We start from the raw sequence: 21,842 nt of genomic DNA on the forward strand, positions 1-21,842 counted from the left end.
CACCCTTCTCCTAGGATTTCAGGCTTGTTTTAGGTGGAGCTGGGCTCAGTCTGTCCATCTGCGGAATGAGAAGAAGCTGACTTGCACTTTCCTTCTTGCTTTCCAAGACTTTTTTCTTTTTCTTTCTTTTTTTTTTTTTTTTTTTTTTTTTGAGATGGAGTCTCGCTCTGTCACTCAGGCTGGAGTGCAGTGGTGCAATCTCGGCTCACTGCAACCTCCGCCTCCCAGGTTCAAGGGATTCTCCTGTCTCAGCCTCCTGAGTAGCTGGAACTACAGGCATGAGCCACCACACCTGGCTAATTTTTTGTATTTTTAGTAGAGATGCGGTTTCACCATATTGGTCAGGCTCGTCTTGAACTCCCAACCTCAGGTGATCCACCCGCCTCAGCCTCCCAAAGTGCTGGGATTACAGGCTCACCCAGTCATCCAAGACCCTGTAAAGGAAAACTAGGTGAGAGAATTGCACCCTTGTGCTCCAGCACCCAGAGCTACAGACATGAATGCCCTAATGCCCTCTTAAGCACCAGAAAATAAAAATGACCATATCTATTTTTTTTTTCTGAGACAGAGCCTCTCGCTCTGTTCCCCAGGCTGGAGTGCAGTGGTACAGTTTTGACTCACTGCAGCCTTGACCTCCTGGGCTCAAGCGATCCTCCTACCTCAGCCCCCCAAGTAGCAGGGCTACAGGCACTTGCCACCAAGCCCGGCTAATTTTTTTTGTATTTTTTGTAGAGACAGGGTCTTGCCATGTTGCCAAGTCTGGTCTCCAACTCCTGGGCTCAAGTGATCCACCCGCCTCGACCTCCCAAAGTGCTAGGATTACAGGCATGGGTTACCGCGCCTGGTCTGGCCATCGCCTCTTGAGTGCTGACTATGTGTTGGGAACTGTCCTTACAGCTTTACATCAATTAAGCTACTCAAGCCTCACAACAGGTGGAAACTACTCTTAGTTGAAGAAACCAAAGCACAGAAAGGTTAAGTGACTTGTCCAAGGTCACACAGCAAGTTGATGGCAGAGGTTGGATTTGAACTTGGGCCTATCTGACTGCACAGCCCATGCTGTTCACCACAAGGTTACACAGCCTCTCAGGAAAGTGACTTGCTTGCTGTCTAGAAATGAACAAGCCTGAGATGCTACAGTCACAGGTATGAACTAATCCCTCTGAGGTTCGAGCCTTTCCCTGAGACCCCTCCAGCAGCTGATGGACTGGTCAGAATGCCCCTATCATGTGGCCACTCTGGCTGGTGCTGCCCCCATTCTCCCCAGCGTGACCTAGGGCAAGTTCCTAGCCCTCTTAGGTTCTCGATCAGCCCATCCACGTAACGGGACAAAGAAACACATATGTACGGCATGTGTAGGGTTTTTTGTTGTTATTTAAAAATTAAGATGTTTCCAGACTCAGTGGCTCATGCCTGTAATCCCAGCACTTTGGGAGGCCAAGGTGGGTGGATTCGTTGAGCCCAGGAGTTCAAGGCCAGCCTGGGCAACATAGTGAAACCCCCCTCTACGAAAACAAACAAAAATTAGCCGGGCATGGTGGTGTGCGCCTGTAGTCCCAGCTACTTGAGAGGCTGAGGCAGGAGGATCACTTGACCCTGGGAAGCTGAGGCTGCAGTGAGCCGTGATCATGCCACTGCACTCCAGCCTGGGCAACAGAGTGACCTTGTCTCAAAAAGAAAAAAGTAATATGTACTCAGACAGCAAATGTCCATGAATTGATAAACAGATAATCAACATGTGGCTTATCCATAGGATGGAATAATATTGATTCAAGAGAAGGAATGGAGGACTGGTACATGCTGCGATGTGGATGAATCGTGAATACGTGACACCAGTGAAAGCGGCTGGACACAAAAGACCACACATTGTGTGATTCCATTTACACAAAAAAGACAAAAGAACAGGGCAGCTGGGCGCGGTGGCTCATGCCTGTAATACCAGCACTTGGGAGGCCAAGGTGGAAGGATCACTTGAGGTCAGGAGTTCGAGACCAGCCTGGCCAACATGGTGAAACCCCGTCTCTACTAAAAATAAAAAATTACCTTGGCATGGTGGCGCACATCTGTAATCCTAGCTATTCGGGAGGCTGAGGCAGGAGAATCGCTTGAACCCGGGAAGTGGAGGCTGCAGTGGGCCAAGATTGCACCACTGCACTGCAGCCTAGGTGATAGAGTAAGACTCCATTTCAAAAAAAAAGGAACAGGGCAGATCCACAGAGACAGAAAACAGACTGGTTGCCAGGGTCCAGGGGTGGGGAGAAAAGGATAGGGAGAGACTTTTTGGGGTGATGAAAAAGTTCTGAAATCAATACTCTAAATGGGTGAATTATATTGGTACATGATTTATATCTCAATCAAGTTATTATTTTAAAAAGCATATTCTCAGACAGGATATCAAAGATAGTGATATGTATTTTGTCTTTTTCCCCATTTTTGGTTCTTATATCATCCATTTTCTTAATTTGATGTTTTTCAGATCACAACACTGATGCTTTCTCTTTTTTTCTTTTAAGACAGAGTCTTGCTATGTTGCCCAGGTTGATCTTGAACTCCTGAGCTCAAGTGATCCTCCCACCTCAGCCTCCTGAGTAGACAGGCGCATACCACCACACTCAGCTCTGATACTTTTTTTTTTAATTGAGACAGGGTCTTTCTCTGTCGCCCAGGCTGAGTACAGTGGTGCAGTCTCAGCTCACTGCGGCCTCCATTTCCCAGGCTCAAGTGATCCTCCCACTTCAGCCTCCCAAGTAGCTGGGACTACAGGTGCACACCACCACACCAGCTAATTTTTGTATTTTTTGTAGAGACAGGGTTTCACATGTTGCCTAAGCTGGTCTCGAACTCCTGGGCACAAATGATCCTCCCACCTTGGCCTCCCACAGTGCTGGGATTATAGGTGTGAGCCACCACGCCCAGCCTGATACATTCTTGGTGAAGCAAACGGAACAATATGCAGAGGTCTAGAGAGTTCGTCATCTTGTCCCTGCCACTTGCAACTCCAAATCCATCTCCTCCCCTATATTCAGTCATGACACTGGAGTGTAAATTAACTTGGTGTTGTAAGATAGCGAATTGCTGTCTTCCTTCAGTCTGAACTCCCTGACTTTGTGGGTAACCTCATGTGGAGATATCATCAAAACCCTAAATCTGGGACCTCTGAATGTGACCATGGAGGCAAGCTCTCCCACCCTCTGCCTGCTCAACCCTTTCCACCGGCCCTGTGTCCTCAAAGGACTCAGGATTCCTGAGCTGACCTTCCTGCACTGCCACTCGCCACCTGCTGCTCCCAGGACACTTTCACCCACCCTCTGAGCCTACTCCTCACCTGTACCATGGGAATCAAAATGCCCATTCCCGTGGTTGTCTGGGGCTTATGAGAAACCCCACCTGGAAAACATAAGGCATGGAATCAGGCACTGGCAGGTGCTCCAGCAATGGGAGCGCCAGCTGTATACAGTCAGATGCACACGAGGGAGGCTCTGTTTCCACGTGAGTTTCACCATTCCCGCCCCCCCTAGGTTTGCCACCCCTTTTCCCCAAAACTTGCCCATGGATGATGCCCCACTTGGGAGGGAGCCTGAGAGTGCCATGAAAGGTCAGAGGGGGCCAGGGAGAGGGGACAGCTTGTCCCACAGAGGACAACGGCTGAGCAGGCTGTTTGTACCCTGGTTGCCCTCTGTCTCATCAATATTCTCATCCTGGCCAGCCTGACAAGAGAGCTTTGTTGAGGGGGCCAGGGAGAGAGCCAGCCAGACCTCTGTGCATGTGTATGGTGTGTGTGTGTGGGTGTGTGTATGTGTGTGCTGCCCTGTGGACAGACAGATCTCCACACAGCTGGGGACAAACAAGAGGCTTGGCATGGGGCATGGAGAGTTTTTAGATGCAAGACCTTCCAGTTCTGTGATGATGATGATGATGATGATAATGATAGTGATGACGACAATGGCTGCTAACTTACCAAACACTCAGTCAATTCCAGGCCCCTCTCACACATGCATTATCAAGTCACCTAAGCCTAGAAGGGAGGTACCAATATCATTCCCATTTCACAGATCAGCAAATTGAGGCTCCAGGAGGCAGAATAGCTTGTCCATTGCCACACAGCTAGGAAATAACAGAGCCAGGATTTGAACCCTGGTCCCCTGGGGTCTTACCCACCCACCCCTTCATGCCAAAGGTCATAAAAAGATGAGGCAGGAAGGCAATACAGAACTGCTCTGCTTGGAGGTTTTTAGTTTTTTTTAATTTTAAAAAATGTTGGTGGGTATGCAGTAGGTGTGTATACTTATGGGGTATATTTATGGGGTAAGAAACCTTTTTTTTTTTTTTTTTTTGAGACAGAGTCTCACTCCAGTTACCCAGGCTGGAGTGAAGTGGCGCAATCTCAACTCACTGCAACCTCCTCCTCCCGGGTTCAAGCAATTCTCCTGCCTCGGCCTACTCGGGGTTTCACCATGTTGCCCAGGCTGGTCTCAAAATCCTGACCTCAAGTGATCCACTTGCCTCAGCCTCTCAAAGTGCTGGGATTACAGGAGTGAGCCACCACGTCCAGCCTGTTTTGGATTGCAGGTTTGGGAGCAGACTGCCTGGGTTCTGAGGCCAGCTCCTCCCTTTTATTGCCTGGGTCATCTTGGGCAAATGACAATCTCATGTGCCTCAGTTTCCCTCTCTGTAAGATGGGGATAATAACAGTACCTGCCTCCTCTGTGGTTTGGTACTTGCTGAGGGCTCAGTGGCTGTTACACATTCTTGCTCTATTACTGTTACTGTTTCTTGGGCACCTACTACGTGAAAAGTACATGCTAGCAACTTTCAGTGCATTATCTCACACTATCCTTATTCCATTTTCCTAACGCTCCTTGGAAAGTAGATATTGTCCCCATTTGCAAGTGAAGAAACTATAAATCAAGACCTATCAGGCCGGGTCCAGTGACTCACGCCTGTAATCCAGCACTTTGGGAGGCCAAGGTGGGCAGATCACTTGAGGTCAGGAGTTCGAGACCAGCCTGGTCAACATGGTGAAACTCCGTCTCCACCAAAAATACAAAAAATTAGCTGGGCATGGTGGTGGGCACCTGTAATCCCAGCTACTTAGGAGGCTGTGGCAGGAGAATTGCTTGAACCCAGGAGGCAGAGGTTGCAGTGAGCCGAGATCTCACCACTGCACTCCAGCCTGGGCGACAGAGTGAGACTCCATCTCAAAAAAGGAAAAAAAAGGGAAGTATCTGAGGCAGTTCTCAATCAATTTAAAAGTTTATTTTGCCAAAGTTAAGGGCGAGGGTGTGACTAGAAGACAGGTCCATGCCTTTCTCCATAGATGATTTTAGGTCTTCCATATTTAAAGGGGAAAAGCAGGCTGGAAACTGGAAGGGGTGCGGTCACACTACTGAATCCACATGTTTCAAGAGAAAAGGAGCAGGTAGGGGACTAGTCAGGTCTGTGTTTGTCTCAAGTCAGTAAATCAGCAGTTTACGTAAGATAAGGTGAACATAGAGTAGCTGTGGGGGATATTTAAGCTTCTGCTGTAGCTCTCTACTTAGGAATGAAAAGAAAGGCAGCTTCTTACGTGACTCAGCTTCCAGCTCAATTTTGGCAGAGTGAATTGGTGTCCCAAGTTTTGTGAACCTGAGAAATCATTTGGGCTTAGAGTCTCTATTTTTCTGATAAAGTATCTGATTTAAGTACTTTTTTCTTTAAATCACTTCATTAAAGCTCTTTTTATCTACTTTTAGTAGTAACATTAGATATACAACACACATATATATACATGTATTAGACACAGAGGGAGAGCTTATAAATTCATAAGACTTCCTTTTTTTTCCTCCTATTTAAGACTTCTAATTTCTTTTTCTTTTCTTTTTTCTTTTCTTTCCTTTTTTTTTTTTTTTTTTTTTGAGACAGGGTCTCACTCTGTTGCCCAGGTTGGAGTGCAGTGGTGTGGGCTTGGCTCGCTGCAGCCTCAACCACTCAGGCTCAAGTGATCCTCCCACCTCAGCCTTCCAAGTAGCTTGGACTATAGGTGGAGGCCACCACACCCAGCTAATTTTTTATTTTTTGTAGAGATGAGTTCTCACTATGTTGCCCAAGCTGGTGTCGAACTCCTGGGCTCAAGCCATCTTCCCACCTCGGGCTCCCAACGTACTGGAATTAGTGCTGGTCGCCACGCTCAGTCCAACCTCTAATTTCTGGATAACCTGTTTCATTACCCTAGGCAACTGCCAGCTAGATAGCCCTAAATTTACGTACTAAATAAACAACTCTTAAATGAAAATCAGATAGCAAAATGTTTATCTCAAAGTACAGAAAGTGAGGAAAGAGAGTCTGGGTGTGTTAGAGAGATTTAAAATGGATGCCACAGCCGGCATGGTGGCTGACACCTGTAATCCCAACACTTTAGGAGGCTGAGATGGGAGATGGCTTCACCTCCTCCCATCTCAGGCATTCAAGACCAGCTTGGGAGGCTGAGGTGGGAGGATTGTTTGAGCCTGGGAAGTCAAGGTGGCAGTGAGCCATGATCGCACCATTGCACTCCAGCCTGAGCAACAGAGTCTCAAAAAAAAAAAAGAAAAAGCAAATCAAACATAAAGTTATAGAAATCTACCAAATAAATCTACTTTATTTGGATAGGTAGTTTTAAATTTAGTTTCTATCTTTTAACTGGAACTTGGAGCTCTGGGCAGAGCCCACAGTGAATCCTGGGTCTCCAAAGAGAATGACATGGTGGACCTAGGCTGCGTGATGCTTTTACAGTGCACTTTGTTGCAAAGACATTTCTCTAAGTGTCTAAATCATACCCTCTCTTATCTTTAAAAAAGATTTTTTTAATATAACTAGACCCACATCCAGATCCTCTCTTATTTTAAACATCCAAGAGTAGTCCCCATTGTAATAACGATTTTAGTCAAAAAAGAAATCAGGTAACACACTACAAAAGCAAGCAGTTGAAGATCTGAGAGGAACTTATCTGTTTATACTCTTAGGGATCCATAAGGAAAAACAGAGGTTTCTCCCCAAAAAGGAGTCTGGCACCTTCTCTGTTTTCCTTAAGGAATCCCAAGCTGTCAGAAATTATTTTAGGTTCCTCGAGCTGTAGGGGCAGCAAGAGAAAGGAGACAGGCAGAAGTAAATTGGAGAAAACAGAATTCAGTCAACTGAGAAGAAAAAATAAAACTTTTTCTCAAAACACAAGATCCCGGCCAGGTGTGGTGGCTCTCACCTGTAATCCCAGCACCTTGGAAGCCCAAGGCCAGTGAATAACTTGAGGCCAGGAGTTCAAGACCAGCCTGGCCAACATGGTGAAATCATGTCTCTACTAAAAATACAAAAAATATAGCCCAATGTGGTGGCGTGCGCCTGTAATCCCAGCCACTTGGGAGGCTGAGGCAGGAGAACCACTTGAACCCAGGGAGTGGAGGTTGCAGTCAGCTGAGATCATACCACTACACTCTAGCCTGGGCAACAGAGTAAGACTCCATCTCAAAAAAAAAAAAAAAAAAAAAACAGATCCTAGGAGAGAAAAAAATGCATTAAGGTCCTATAAATAAATAAACAAATACACACACACACACACACATACACACACACACACATATACACATCTTGGATACAGCCTTTAATTAAGCTTTTAACCATTGAGCTCTTTAAAAAATCCTTTTAAATCTCATTACCATATTTTAGCTGGGACAAACTGCTGATATTTCAAAAGTAACACAAATATCAAACCAGAAAGGACTTGATTTAGGAACCAAGCCCAGGCCACGGTGGTGAAAAAGGGACAGAATCTTAGCTACTGAACTAGAGTGAGGTGACAGCCAGTAGCCTCTTTCAGTTTGGCTTCGCTAGCAAAAGATGGCCTTGTTATGTAAATAATGCCCCTCAGGTCATCAAAATCCTTCTCTCTCTTTTTTTTCTTTTTCCTTTTTTTTTTTTTTTTTTTCTTTTTCCTTGCTGCGGGAATTTAGCCGATTCATAAGACCTTGTTCACCATAATTTGAAACTTTCCTTCATATTTGACCAAGTCAAGTGGAGCTGGTCCAATCCGATGAAAAACAGACCAAAACAACAAAAACAACAGGAACAAAAACAGTTAAGCAAAGGAAACAGTCGAGCAATTTATGCAATTACTGAGTGCTCTAAAAGTAGGGCAAAATGAAGACCAGCTGGTTGTTAATCCTAACTTCTAGTCATGGGAGCCAGGCTGAAGACTGCTGCCTACCATCCTAGAAGCAAGGAAAACTCACACTTGCCTTCCCTGCCGGACACAAGGGAAACTCCAGAAAGGAGTTGCCTGCTTGCCATCATCATGGAAGCCGGAAAACTCACCTTCCTTGTTGAAAACTAGTAAAACGCAGAAAAGGAGCTGTTCAGGGAAATCAACCTTAGATATCAACCAATTCTGGGAGATCAGGAGTTCTCTGGAGGTGGGGAGCTCCCAGGCCTCAGCAAATTGTCTTATTTTGGGGGGGAATCAAGATAGCTCAAGGCCGGCGCGATGGCTCACGCCTGTAATCCCAGCACTCTAGGAGGCCGAGGCAGGTGGATCACTTGAGGTCAGGAGTTCAAGACCAGCCTGGCTAACGTGGTGAAACCCCATCTCTACTAAAAGTACAAAAAATTAGCCGGGTGTGGTGGCACATGCCTATACTCCCAGTTACTTGGGGGGTTGAAACAGGAGAATCGCTTGAACCCAGGAGATGGAGGTTGCAGTGAGCTGAGATCATGCCATTGCACTCCAGCCTGAGTGACAGAGCAAGACCCTGTCTCAAAGGAAAAAAAAAAAAAAAAAAGCTCAAGCTGGTACCAAGCACCAATAGGAAATTAGTCAAAGGTCAGGGCCACCTCCACCCAGCGTCCCTTTCATGAGTCTCCAATCTGTAAGTCAAAAAGAATCAAAAAGATTGAGACAGGTCTCAATCCATTTAGAAGTTTGTTTTGCCAAGGTTAAGAACGCATCTGGGAGACAGGTCTGTGCTTTTCTCCAGACATGACTTTAGGGTGTCAGTATTTAAACGAGAAAAGCAAGCTGGAGGGGAAAGAAGGAAGGTATGGTCACATTACCAAATCCACAGTTTGCAAGAGAAGAGGGGCAGATAGGGAAATAGTCAATTATGTATTTGTCTTGATCTCAATAAATCGTGGCTTACATAAGATAAGGTGAACATAGAGTAGCGACCTGTGGGGATATTTAACCTTTTTTGTTGTTGTTGTTGCTGCAAAGGCTAGAGTACAGTGGCGAGATCTCCTCTCACTGCAACCTCTACCTGCCAGGTTCAAGCAATTCTTGTGCCTCAGCCTCCTGAGTAGCACGTGCCACCACACCCCGCTGATTTTTGTATTTTTAGTAGAGATGGGGTTTCACCATGTTGGCCAGGCTGGTCTCGATCTCCTGACCTCAGGTGATCCACCCTCCTCGGCCTCCCAAAATGCCAGGCCAATATTTAACCTTTCATCTGATGCTATCTGCTTAGGAACTAAAGGATAGGCAGTTTCTTGCATGACTCAGCTTTTAGCTTAATTTTTTTTCTTTTCGTATAGTGAGTTGGGGTCCCAGTTTTTTATTTTTCTTTCACAAAACTGAGGACAGAAAGAGGAAGTGGAAAGAGGGAGGAGGAATGGGTTGTGGGAAAGGCAGGAGGAAGCTGCCAAAGAAGAAAGCTTGGCCAGATTCCCCCTCCCTTCTGAGAGCCCCAGTGGCCTCGAGCCAGGGGGGTGGATCCTGGCGGCGAGGAGGGAGGGTGTAGCCAGCCCCAGGGTCCCATTGGCTGCCCGGAGGTGCCAGGGGAATAAAGCCCAGGACTGGGTAGCCCCTGGGACCATTCAGAAGACTGCCCACCGGTCCTCAGCCCCCTCTCTTTGTGGACTATCTACTCAGTTGATCCCTCCCTCCCTCGCTGGCTTGGCTCTGTTTGCTGCTCAGACCCATCACCTTTGTCGGGTAAGTGGCCCCATCCTCAGTCCCACCTCAGGACTGGAGTGTCCTGGGCTAGCCTGTGGTTTCCCAGGGGAACAGAGAGGCATAGAAAGAGTCCATCAAGGCTGGGCATGGTGGCAGATGTCCATAATCCCAACACTTTGGAAGGCTGAGGCGGGAGGGTTGCTTGAGGCCACAAGTTCAAGACTGAGCTGGGCAACAGAGTGAGACCCCCGTCTCTACAAAAAAAAAAAAAACTTTTTTTTTTTTGAGACAGAGATCTCACTCTGTCACCCAGGCTGAAGTACAATGGCACAATCTGGGCTCACTGCAACCTCCGCCTCCTGGGTTCAAGCAATTCTCCTGCCTCAGCCTCCCGAGTAGCTGGGACTACAGGTGTGTGCCACCACGCCTGGCTAATTTTTGTATTTTTAGTAGAGATGGGATTTCACCATGTTGGCCAGGCTGGTCTCGAACTCCTGACCTAAAAAAAGAATTTAATTAGTAGAGTGTGGTGGTGCACGCCTGTAGTCCCAGCTACTGGGGAGGCTGAGTTGGGAGGATCGCTTTAGGCCAAGAGGTCGAGGCTGCAGCGAGCAATGATTGCACCCCTGCACTCCAGCCTGGGTGACACAGCAAGACCTTGTCTCAAATTTTTTAAAAAGAGCCAGTTGGGCCTAAACACTGTCTGAGTTTGTGTCCAGTTCTGTGCCTCAGCTTCCACATCTGTAGAATGGGGATGAGTGTAGCGCCTTCCTCCTCAGGTGGTTGTGGGGGTGAAAGGATGACCTGCACTTAAGGTGCCTAGCCCAGATTTCATAACAGTTCATACCGGCTGAATGCTTACTGCGAACCAAGTGAGAGGCAAGGCGGCTTCCGACTGCCGAAGTCGGGTGGGCAGACAGCAGCTTCAGGGCCTCCCTCCTCCTCTCCAGGCACAATGTCTTCTGAAGTCTTCTGATCCTTGGGGCAGGGTGGGACTGGCAGGCTGGATGCGGTTAACGGATGCTCGCTTCACGGAAAGCCGTGGCAGAGAAGGGGCTGCCTGCAGAGGGAGCCCTGGCCTTTTACCTGAAGATATCCCACGGCACCGCCTGGGACAAATGGTGCCCCAAATCCACCTGAAAAGGGTCTCCGTGGCCGGCTCCTCCGACTCCCACCCCGGTTGTCCCTGAGGCCAGGCCTTGGTGACCTACACCGGCCTTTAATGTCAAGTCAGTCAGAACTGGGTCCAGTGGCTCACGCCTGTAATCCCAGCACTTGGGAGGCTGAGGCAGGTGGATCACTTGAGGTCAGGAGTTCGAGACCAGCCTGGCCAACATGGTGAAACCCTGTCTCCATTAAAAATGCAAAAATTAGTCGGGCGTGCTGGTGCACGTCTGTGATCCCAGCTACTCGGGAGGCTGAGGCAGGAGAACCGCTTGAACCCAGAAGGTGGAGGTTGCAGTGAGCTGAAATCACACCACTGCACTCCAGCCTGGGCGACAGAGGGAGATTCTCTACAAATAAATAAATAAAAACCAGGATCCCATTGTTTGGGGATTAAGCTCCAGGAGCTGAAAGTTCATTCCGATTTGGGGACATCCTGTTTTGAAGTGTGCCCCAGTCTCTGACTTTTATTCAAGAGATCCAGCAGAGAGAGGGTATCTGTTCAAGTTCCCCTCCCAGGCCCCGAATGTCAGTTAATTCAGATAGAAAAGGGGTGACCTAGTTAGGGAATGCTAAGGCTGGTGGGGCAGTTGGGATCTCCACCCCTTATTCTCCCTCTGACCAAGGGATGTCTGGCTCATTCTGGGACGGGGGGATGGATGTCCAGTTCAGGAGTGCCCGGGACAGGGGGCTGGATAAGGAGGCATTGGAGATGGGTCTCTGGCTAGCCACCCTTGCCTGGCCTTCTGAGATGGTGGCAGGAGGGGGGATGGTGGCGGGAGGGGGAACCAGAACACCCCTCAGCCAACGCCTGCTGATCTCTTCTGGCCGGGCCCAAGTTGAAGAGAATCAAATCCGCCCTGGGACTCTCAGCGGAAGGTGGGGGAGATGGAAAGGTTGGGTGGGTAGATGTGGCTGTGGCTAGACCCCAGGCTACCCCAACTGCTTCATCCCCGAGAGCCCATCCCAGAAGTGGGAGCCTGAGCCACGCCCATGGGTCTCAGAGAGAGCCTGAGCCCTGGAGCCAACTGCTCCTGGGTGAGTTCAAATCCTGCCTCCCTGCCTCACTCACAGTGTGACTTTGGGCAAATTATGTTAATAGTCTGCTTCCTGTTGCTGTGTACCAAACTACCCAAAATGTGACTTAAAACAACAGCAAGCCAGGTGCTGTGGCTCATGCCTGTAATCCCAATAGTTTGGGAGGCTTAGGCGGGCAGATCGCTTGAGACCAGGAGTTGGAGACCAGCCTGGCCAACATAGCAAGACCCCACCTCTACCAGAATAAATAAATAAATAAATAAATAAATAAATAAAATTTAAAAGTTAAGTGATTAGTCAATGATAGAATAATTATGACAAAATTAGTAATTATGAAAGAGCTTTTCCTGAGTATTGGGCTTCCCAAAAGTTAGGGTTGTCTTTTTTTTAAATAAATATTTATTGAACATCTACTATGAGTCAGGCATTCTGCTGGGTCCTGGGATCGTCCATTTAAGCCAAGATACTTGGAATTGCATGTCAGAAGAGCCAGCTGCCAGGTTTTTTTTTTTTTTAATGTATGCATTTAAGTAAGTAATAGAGGCACATGGTAAAACATTCAGACCGTGCAAAAGGTGGGTGCTATGATCCCGAGGGCCAGCTCTCCTCAAAAGCCCCACCCTGGCCAGTCTGTCATGCGGTTTTCCAAGATGCTCTGTGCACATGGAAACATGTGAACAACAACAACAACAAAATTCAAATAAAAAAATTTAAAAACTAAAAGAAACGTGGACTATATGTGTGCGTGTGGATGGATTGTGTGTGTGGGGATGGATAAGTGTGTGTGTGGATGGATCGTGAGTGGTGGATGGATTGTATGTGGGGGTGGATCATGTGTGTGTGGATGGAGTATGTGTGTGTGGATGGAGTATGTGTGTGTGGATATGTGTGTGGGTGTCCCTGGATTTTTGCATAGATAGATAGCCTTTTTTTTTTTTTTTTTGGAGAAGCAGTCTAACTCTGTTGCCCAGGATGAACTGCAGTGGCTCGATCTTGGCTCATTACAACCTCCACCTCCCAGGTTCAAGTGATGCTCCTGCCTCAGCCTCCTGAGTATCTGGGATTACAGGCGCCTGCCACCATGCCTGGCTAATTCTTTTTTTTCTTCTTCCTCTTTTTTTTTTATCAAGACAGAGTCTTGCTCTGTTGCCCAGGCAGGAGTGCAATGGTGCGATCTTGCTCATTGCAACCTCCGCCTCCTGGGTTCAAGTAAGTGATACTCCTTTCTCAGCCTCCTAAGGAGCTGGGATTACAGGCACACACCACCATGCCCAGCTAATTTTTTGTATTTTTAGTAGAGATGGGGTTTCACCATGTTGGTTAGGCTAGTCTCGAAATTCTGACCTTGTGACCCACCTACCTCGGCCTCCCTAAGTGCTGGGATTACAGGCATGAGCCACTGTGCCCAGCCTCACCTCATGCATTTTGAAAGCTACAAGGTTTGAGTGTTATCTCTTCAGCCTCCCAGCAAATGTGTGAGAAGTCAGGAGTGGAAGGTGATACCTGTCCCCATTTTACAGATGACAGAGCTGAGGCCAAAGCGTGATTACCTGTCTGCTGTCACATGGCGAGTAGGTGGCCCACTTGCGATTAGAGCCCAGGTCTCCAGGATGCTGTCTGATCTGAGCCCTTGCTTGGCTTGCTGGGAAGCGAAGGAAGGGATCACTCTGGCCGGCTCTCCTAACCCTCTGGGTTTCCTTCGTTTCTGCCAGTCATGATGTCCGGAGAACCCCTGCACGTGAGGACCCCCATCCGTGACAGCATGGCCCTGTCCAAAGTGGCCGGCACCAGCGTCTACCTCAAGATGGACAGTGCCCAGCCTTCCGGCTCCTTCAAGATCCGGGGCATTGGGCACTTCTGCAAGAGGGTATGGGACCGGGTCAGCATCATCTAGACAGGGGTGGCAGGTCCTCCTTTCTCACCAGGGCAGGGCCAGTGCTGTGTGAAATTAAAGTCATTGTGGGATAAGCCTACTGACTCCCCACAATGACTGAGCGTCCACCATTAGGGCTTCCTCTGGTTGAGGGGTGCCCCTCCAGGAGGGTCCCTCAGGACTGATCCCAGAGCCATCAGTCACCTGTTTTCCTCCACCCCTTCCTGAGCCGGTCTCTTTGGAGAGGGGAGGTGCAGTCTCAGACAAGGGTAGAACGAATTCCGAGTGAAGGAAAGGTCTGGCAGGTATTCCAGGTGGACAGGAAGAGCACAGGCAATGACTGGGAGGTGGGCCTGAGTGCCTCTCCTGTTGTCTCCACAGTGGGCCAAGCAAGGCTGTGCACATTTTGTCTGCTCCTCGGGTAAGTGACCTGCTTCCCCATCCTGTCCTCTGCTGTGTGTCCTGGGGTCAGGTACTCCGCTTCTCTGAGCCCTGGTTTCCCCAGCAATGTGCCAGTGTTTTCAATGGCCAGCAGTCACCCAGGGTGGGGAGGTGAGGGGGGAACTCCAGAGCCCCCAGTAGAGGGCAAGCAGTCCTGCCTGGGCTCCCAGATGCTCCCGTACTGACACCCTCTCCACCCCTGACCCTGGCAGCGGGAAATGCAGGCATGGCGGCTGCATATGCAGCCAGGCAACTGGGCATCCCCGCCACCATCGTTGTGCCCAGCACCACACCCGCTCTCACCATTGAGCGCCTCAAGAATGAAGGTGCCACAGTCAAGGTGGTGGGTGAGGTGAGTGCCGACCCAGGGCAGGGCAGAGAGAGGGTACCTGGTGGCTGAGCAGGGTCCCCCCTGTGCCTCACCCCCTCCCATCTCCCCTGTGGTTTTGCAGTTATTGGATGAAGCCTTCGAGCTGGCCAAGGCCCTAGCGAAGAACAACCCAGGCTGGGTCTACATTCCCCCCTTTGACGACCCCCTCATCTGGTATGTGGAGTTCACAGTCACTCGGTGGGGGTGGCAGCCACTACCCTATATCACTGGGCAGGCATTGCTATGATGCACATCATCACATCCTCATGCACAGCAGCTGCACATGTGTGCACACACCACCATGTAGAAGCACACTGAGGCGGGGCACAGTGGCTCACACCCGTAATCCCAGAATTTGGGAGGCCAAGGTGGGAGGATCACTTGAGGTCAGCAGTTTGAGACCAGTCTGGCCAACATGGTGAAACCCCATCTCTACTAAAAATACAAAAATTACCCGGGCGTGGTAACACATGCCTGTAATCCCAGTTACCAGGGAGGCTGAGGCAGGAGAATCGCTTGAACCTAGGAGGTGGAGGTTGCAGTGAGCCAAGATCGCACCACTGCACTCCAGCCTGGGTAAGAGAGTGAGACTCCATCTCAAAAAAAAAAAAAAAAGAAAGAAAGAAGAAACACACATGTTCACATGTTACACCCAGGTGCAGCAGCAGGTGCACACACATGTGCACCAAATGCCCATTCTCCATGTCTGCACACACAACACACCCAAGGCTGAACATGCAAGCACGCAGGTGTCCAAGTGTCAGCAGTTGAGTCCTCCTGGAAGCAGACCCAGGGACAAAGGTTTCAGGGAAAGGAGTTTATTTGGGAGGCGATTCAGTGGGGGAGTGGGGGAGTGAGCCAGGGAAGGAAGAGGGCTTGCTTTTTTCTTTTTCTATCATCCAGCCCAAAATGTCAGGAAGGGGACTTTCAGGGGCAGGTGGCCACTGTGGGTGGCTGGAGCTTAATCCCTTGGGGACCCTGGGAGCCAGTATAGAAGGTGGGCCACAGTTTCCCTCTCCCTGGGAGAAGGAGCAGGGGAGTTTGTATGCCGACCCGTGGCCGTTGGTTGAGGGCTCCTCTAAGGGACTGCCATCTCCTGACTCTGTTTGCAGATAGCTCAGGTGGCCACAGAAAGTCCTCAGGTAGAGACACAGATGCTGGCAGCTGGAAGCCGAGGTGGCGGGTGGGGAGGGAAGTAGCTCCAGGTCCCATCAGCTGGGATGAGGCCGGTGCAAACCTGAGCTGGTGTCTCCAGGAAGCCTGGCCCTGACCCGCCACCCCCTCTCCCCACCCTCCAGGGAAGGCCACGCTTCCATCGTGAAAGAGCTGAAGGAGGCACTGTGGGAAAAGCCGGGGGCCATCGCACTGTCGGTGGGCGGTGGGGGCCTGCTGTGTGGAGTGGTCCAGGGGCTGCAGGAGGTGGGCTGGGGGGACGTGCCTGTCATCGCCATGGAGACCTTTGGCGCCCACAGCTTCCACGCCGCCACCACCGCAGGCAAGCTCGTCTCCCTGCCCAAGATCACCAGGTGAGCAGCTGGGGTGCCTCCCTCAGGTGTCCAGCAAGCACTGGGGAGTCCCCTTTAGGTCTGGCTTCGAGATAGATCCTGATGTTAGCCTGTTTTACAGACGAGGAAATGGAGGCTTTGATCACTTGCCCAGGGTCACATCCAGTGAGTGGTACAGCTTGGACTCAAGCCCAAGTCTGTGTGACTCCACCATGTCACACTTCCTCACATGAAAAGCCTCATATGAGGCTGGGCACAGTGACTTGTGCCTGTAATCCCAGCACTTTAGGTGACTGAGGCAGGAAGATCACTTGAGGTGGAGTTCAAGACCAGCCTGAGCAACATAGATTCCCACCTCTAAAAAAAGTTGTTTTTTTGTTTTTGTTTCTGTTTTGTTTTGTTTTTTAACTAACTGGGCGTGGTAGCACACACCCATAGTCCCAGGTATTCAGAAGGCTAAGGTGGGAAGATTGCTTAAGCCCAGGAGCTGATGCTGCAGTGAGCCATGATCATGCCAGTGCACACCAGCCTGGGTGACAGAGCAAGACCCTGTCTAGAAACAAAGAAAAAGGGAGGAAGGAAGGGGGGGGAAGGAAGGAAGGAAGGAAGGAAGGAAGGAAGGAAGGAAGGAAGGAAGGAAGGAGGGAGGGAGGGAGGGAGGGGGAGGGAGGGAGGGAGGGAAGGAGGAAGGAAGGGAAAGGAAAGGAAGAGAAAAGGAAAAAGAAAGAAAGAAAGAAAGAAAGAAAGAAAGACAGGAAAGAAAGAAAGAAAGAAAGAAAGAAGAAAGAAGAAAGAAAGAAAGAAGAAGAAAGAAAGAAAGAAAGAAAGAAAGAAAAGGAAGGGAGGGAGGGAGGGAGAGAGGGAGGGAGAAAGAAGGAAAGAAACAGAAAGAAAGAGAGAAAGAAAGAAGGAAAGAAAGAAAAAGAAAGAGAAAGAAAGAATAAAAGAAGAGAGGGAGGGAGGCAGGAAGGAAGGAAGGAAGGGAGGGAGGGAGGGAGGGAGGGAGGGAGGGAGGCAGGCAGGCCTCATAGGAATCATTTACTGAGTCCTCTGTGGCAAGGTTTTACATACCTCATTACTTTGCCAACTATTTACTGAGCCCCTATTGTGTGCAAGACACTGGCTGATCTGGGGAGAGAGTGGCGCATAAACCCAAGTCTTGCTCCTAAGGAGTTCATATCCAAGCCCCAAACCTTTGATAGATAGTTTTTGTTTGTTTGTATGTTTGTTTGTTTGTTTTGAGACGGAGTTTTGCTCTCGTTGCCCAAGCTGGAGTGCAATGGCATGTGCAAGTGCCAGTTGGAGTGCAAGTGCCATGACACTTGGCTAATTTTGTATTTTTAGTAAAAATGGGGTTTTACTGTGTTAGCCAGGCTAGTCTCAAACTCCTGACCTCAGGTGATCTGCCTACCTCAGCCTCCCAAAGTGCTGGGATTAAAGGCATGAGCCACCACACCTGACCGATAGATAGTATTTAATTAGGATTAGGCCTTGGCCCCATTACACAGAAGCCCCAAATAACAGTGGCTTAGATGAGATTGAACTTCACCATGAAAAGTCAGGTCCCCGGGTCCATTGAGTTTGTTTCCCCATTATCCTTAGCATGTAGCCTTTTGGTCCAAAATGGTTGCCTGAGTGCCAGCTATCACACCCACATTCCATGTGGTAGGGAGGGGGAAGCAAGGGCAGAAGGCTATGCTCCAACCTTCAAAGACAGACACAACACTTCCACTTACCTTTTGTTGGCCTGAACGTAGTCACATGGCCACATTCAGCTGCCAGAGAGGCTGAGAAATGTCTTTATAACAGGTGATCATATGTGCAGCTAGAAAAGACACCAGGGCAGACAACAGTCTCCACTACAGATAGGGAAGACTGAATCCAGCCAGATAAGAACTTCTTCCGGCTTTCTGAGCCTGGCATCTGGAGCTTCTGTGTCCCACACTGTAGGGACTGAAGACGTCATGGCTGAGTGCCTACTGTAAACCACGTGCTACTGAGGGTTGAGGTGGCCGAGGCCCTCAAGATGCTCCTGGGGAAGGGAGAGGGGGCAGTTGAGCTGGGAACAGAGCCAGTAGTCACCCCAGGGGGCTGGGGACAGCGCCAACACATTGGTTACCAGCGCAGGTCTTGAAGTTATACAGATCCTGCTTGCAGCCCCAGCTCCAGCACTCCCTAGGTGTGTGACCTTGGGCAAATGACTGTACACTCTCTGCCTCAGTTTCCCCTACCCAAAATCAAACCAATTAACAACAACAGGGTTCTTGTGTGAATTCAATAATGCTTGTAAAGTGCTTGGCACCTAATGCTTTCTCAAAAAGTAGTTGGGGCGCTTGTTACTATAGGGGAGTACCATTTGAGAATTCCACATAGGGCGGTGGGACTCAGTACTCTCCCGGGAGGACTCCTTGGAGGAGGTGGCCTTAATCCTGAGCCTTGAAGGACAGAGCAGGATGTGGGCAGGCAGAGTGGTGCTAAGCCTTATGAGGGTTAACCAGGTAGAGGTTGCAACCTGGAGCAAAGGCAGGGAGTCCTATCGGGGAACAACAAGGGTCCTCTTAGGCATTTGCTCCTGACTTAGTGTTGATCAGAATATGATGCTCTGCCAAGGCAGGAGGATCACTTGAGCCCAGGAGTTCAAGGCCAGCCTGGGGTTGGGCATGGCGGCTCATGCCTGTAATCCCAGCACTTTGGGAGGCCAAGGTGGGTGGATCACCTGAGGTCAGGAGTTTGAAGCCAGCCTGGTCAACATGGTGAAACCCCATCTCTACTAAAAATACAAAAATTAGCCAGGCGTGGTTGGGCACCTGTAGTCCCAGCGACTCGGGAGGCTGAGGCAGGAGAATTGCTTGAACCCAGGAGGCAGAGATTGCAGTGAGCCGAGATTGCACCACTGCACACTCCAGCCTGGGCAACAGAGCAAGACTCCACGAAAAAAAAAAAAAAAAAAAAAAAAAAAAAAAAAAACCAAAAATAACCATCCTGGGCAACATAGTGACACCCCCCAGTCTGAAAAAAATTAAAAATAGTGATAATAAAGAATATACTATGTGGTGCCAATTCAAACGCTCTCACATTAGAAGACCCCACTTGGTTGGGGGATCCCTGAGGCTTTTCAGGGCTTTGCGGCTGCAGAGGTGACACCTGTCCCCCTTGCCCAAGGATTCATTGCCTTCTCCATCTCACATCCATCTCCTTCTCTCCCTCCCTGCCCCCATCTCTCCTGTTTCCCCCACTCCCATCCTCTTCTGGGTTCCCACTTCTCTCAGTGTTGCCAAGGCCCTGGGTGTGAAGACTGTGGGGGCTCAGGCCCTGAAGCTGTTTCAGGAACACCCCATTTTCTCTGAAGTTATCTCGGACCAGGAGGCTGTGGCCGCCATTGAGAAGTTTGTGGGTATGTGCCAGGTCCTCTCGTGACCTGACCTGCTGACTCAGGAGCTAAGTGGCTGTCCACTTGGTGTGCCACTGGGGATCCCACTCACCCCAAATTTTCTCCACAGTTCTGTCTTCCATCTCTCTCTAGAACCTTCCATTAACGGAAGGTAATACAATGCAGTGTAGACATAGAAGAGCAAAAACCACACATAATAGAAAAGTAAGCCTGATAACCATAGCAGCAGAAAACAGTATTTAAAATCATGCTTCTGGGTTTTCTGGTAGCCAAAGTAAAAAAGGAAAACATGGGGCTCAGAGTTGGATTCATTCAGAGGTGGGTCTGTAACTAGGTTGGACTCTTTCTGGGTTCAGTCTAGGGCAGGGATGGCAAAAAAGAGAGAAAAAAATAGTACCATTTATGCTTCTGTACCTGCTGCACACTTGGCTAATCAACCATGGAACTCTTGCTCAGATGATGCCTCAGAATTCTTCTCAACACAGTGCTCACACAACCACACTCATTCTATCAGTGTTAGCACTCATAATGAAACCCAGGCCCTGGCTCAGGCTTGGAAGGGCCAATTCAGGGTGATAACGGGATGTTTGGTCCAGGACCTGCGTCTGCAGCCAGGGCTGAGAGCTGATTGGCTCAGTATTCCCAAGTCCTGCCAATGGCCTGTCAGCTCCTGTGCACCCTGGGAAACTCAGGCCATGCCCCTGTCACTCCCCTTCTCTGGCAGATGATGAGAAGATCCTGGTGGAGCCCGCCTGCGGGGCAGCCCTGGCTGCTGTCTACAGCCACGTGATCCAGAAGCTCCAACGGGAGGGGAATCTCCAAGCCCCGCTGCCATCCCTCGTGGTCATCGTCTGTGGGGGCAGCAACATCAGCCTGGCCCAGCTGCGGGCGCTCAAGGAACAGCTGGGCATGACAAATGGGTTGCCCAAGTGATGACGGACCCCTTACCGATCTGTCCTCTCCTAGCCAAGGAGACCCCGGAGGGGCTGGAGTTTTATCCAGCGCCTCGATGTATGTTTGGTTGAGCGCTTGTGGCCCGGGTGCAAGTTAACTTCTTGTTATCAGGAGCCCACTATACAGATGCCAAAGGTCGGCAGTCAATGAGGCTATGAACTGGACCTTTTTGGTATCTGTGTGACTGCTCTGTGCCCAACCTTAGCCAACTTGCTGGCGTGACAAGTGCCCACAAGTAACACACCAGGTCCCCAGAGGAGGGTGGACGGGACAGACCTGAATCACAGCAGTGAGGAATTCCTCGAAGCTGTGACCCTGCCCGAGAACTTGTTCCCAGGGAAGGTAAACAGGGCCACCATCCAGGGTTGAGGAACCATCTCAGCCATCCTCCCAGGAAGCCCACCCCTGACCCTTACAAATTTTTCTAATGTGCAAACTTTTTCATTGAAAAAATAAAATATATTTATGAAACAAAGATCCTGTGCGTTTTCCCATCATCAGCTGTCTTCCTTCCTGCTTTCCTTCCTTAGAAGGAAGACCTTGGGGTCTTCTAATAAGCAGACCCCAAGTCTGCTCTCAGCCCCAGTTCTCAACTGGGGCCCCAGAGTTAGGCCAGGAGCCTGACTCCAGCTGGTCTTGTGTGCCAGGAGAGGGGCATCCCTGTACCACAGGAAGCAGGTGTCTAAACAAGAGGGACTTGGGGTAGGACAAAGGCTGCCTCCGCCGAAGGCAGAAGCAGCTGAGGCGGCCAACTTCATTCTGATAGGAAGTCCTTCCTGGTAAGTCGAATTATTTCATCACAGACCCAATGGAAGTAAAGAAGTGAGGCCCCCTCCCCAGGGGGTGTGTGAGCTGACACTGGACAGCCATCTCTGGGAGAGGGAAGGGGTGGTTGGACTTGAAGTCAATGTCATGCAAACCCTCCTCAAACATGGAACCATCTCTTCCAACGAAAGAATGTGCTGAAGCCCATATCATACTTCAAAGAAGAATTACTGGAGCTGGCTCCAGAGCATGAAGGGAACCCCACCCTCAGGGCACTTTTTGGATGACCCCAAGTTCAAACTGAAGTTTAAGGGTCACTCAGAGCCGGGCACAGTGGCTCATGCCTGTAATCGTAGCACTTTGGGAGGCCAAAGCAGGCGGATCACTTGAGGCCAGGAGTTCGAGACCAACCTGGCCAACATGGTGAAACCCCGTCTCTACTAAAA

At 49.6% G+C, this 21,842-nt stretch overlaps 1 protein-coding gene across 2 annotated transcripts; it reads left to right on the top strand.

Moving 5' to 3' along the window:
- Positions 1 to 9,815: 9,815 nt before the first annotated feature.
- SDS (serine dehydratase) lies at positions 9,816 to 21,106 on the top strand. Of its 2 annotated transcripts, XM_030939888.1 has the most exons (9): positions 9,825 to 9,934; positions 13,618 to 13,668; positions 13,810 to 13,964; positions 14,352 to 14,391; positions 14,624 to 14,763; positions 14,864 to 14,955; positions 16,080 to 16,307; positions 19,556 to 19,680; positions 20,402 to 21,106. In XM_030939888.1, the coding sequence occupies exons 2-9, from the start codon at positions 13,662 to 13,664 to the stop codon at positions 20,608 to 20,610; spliced, it is 996 nt and encodes a 331-aa protein (XP_030795748.1). In that variant the 5' UTR covers positions 9,825 to 9,934; positions 13,618 to 13,661; the 3' UTR covers positions 20,611 to 21,106. The 2 variants fall into 2 exon arrangements, with proteins under 2 accessions (XP_010367071.1, XP_030795748.1); XM_010368769.2 differs by lacking the exon at positions 13,618 to 13,668 and having other exon boundaries at positions 9,816 to 9,934.
- The last annotated feature ends 736 nt before the right edge of the window (positions 21,107 to 21,842 follow it).

Source organism: Rhinopithecus roxellana, chromosome 10 (assembly GCF_007565055.1).
Source record: "Rhinopithecus roxellana isolate Shanxi Qingling chromosome 10, ASM756505v1, whole genome shotgun sequence".
In the NCBI taxonomy this organism is placed as follows: Eukaryota; Metazoa; Chordata; class Mammalia; order Primates; family Cercopithecidae; genus Rhinopithecus; species Rhinopithecus roxellana.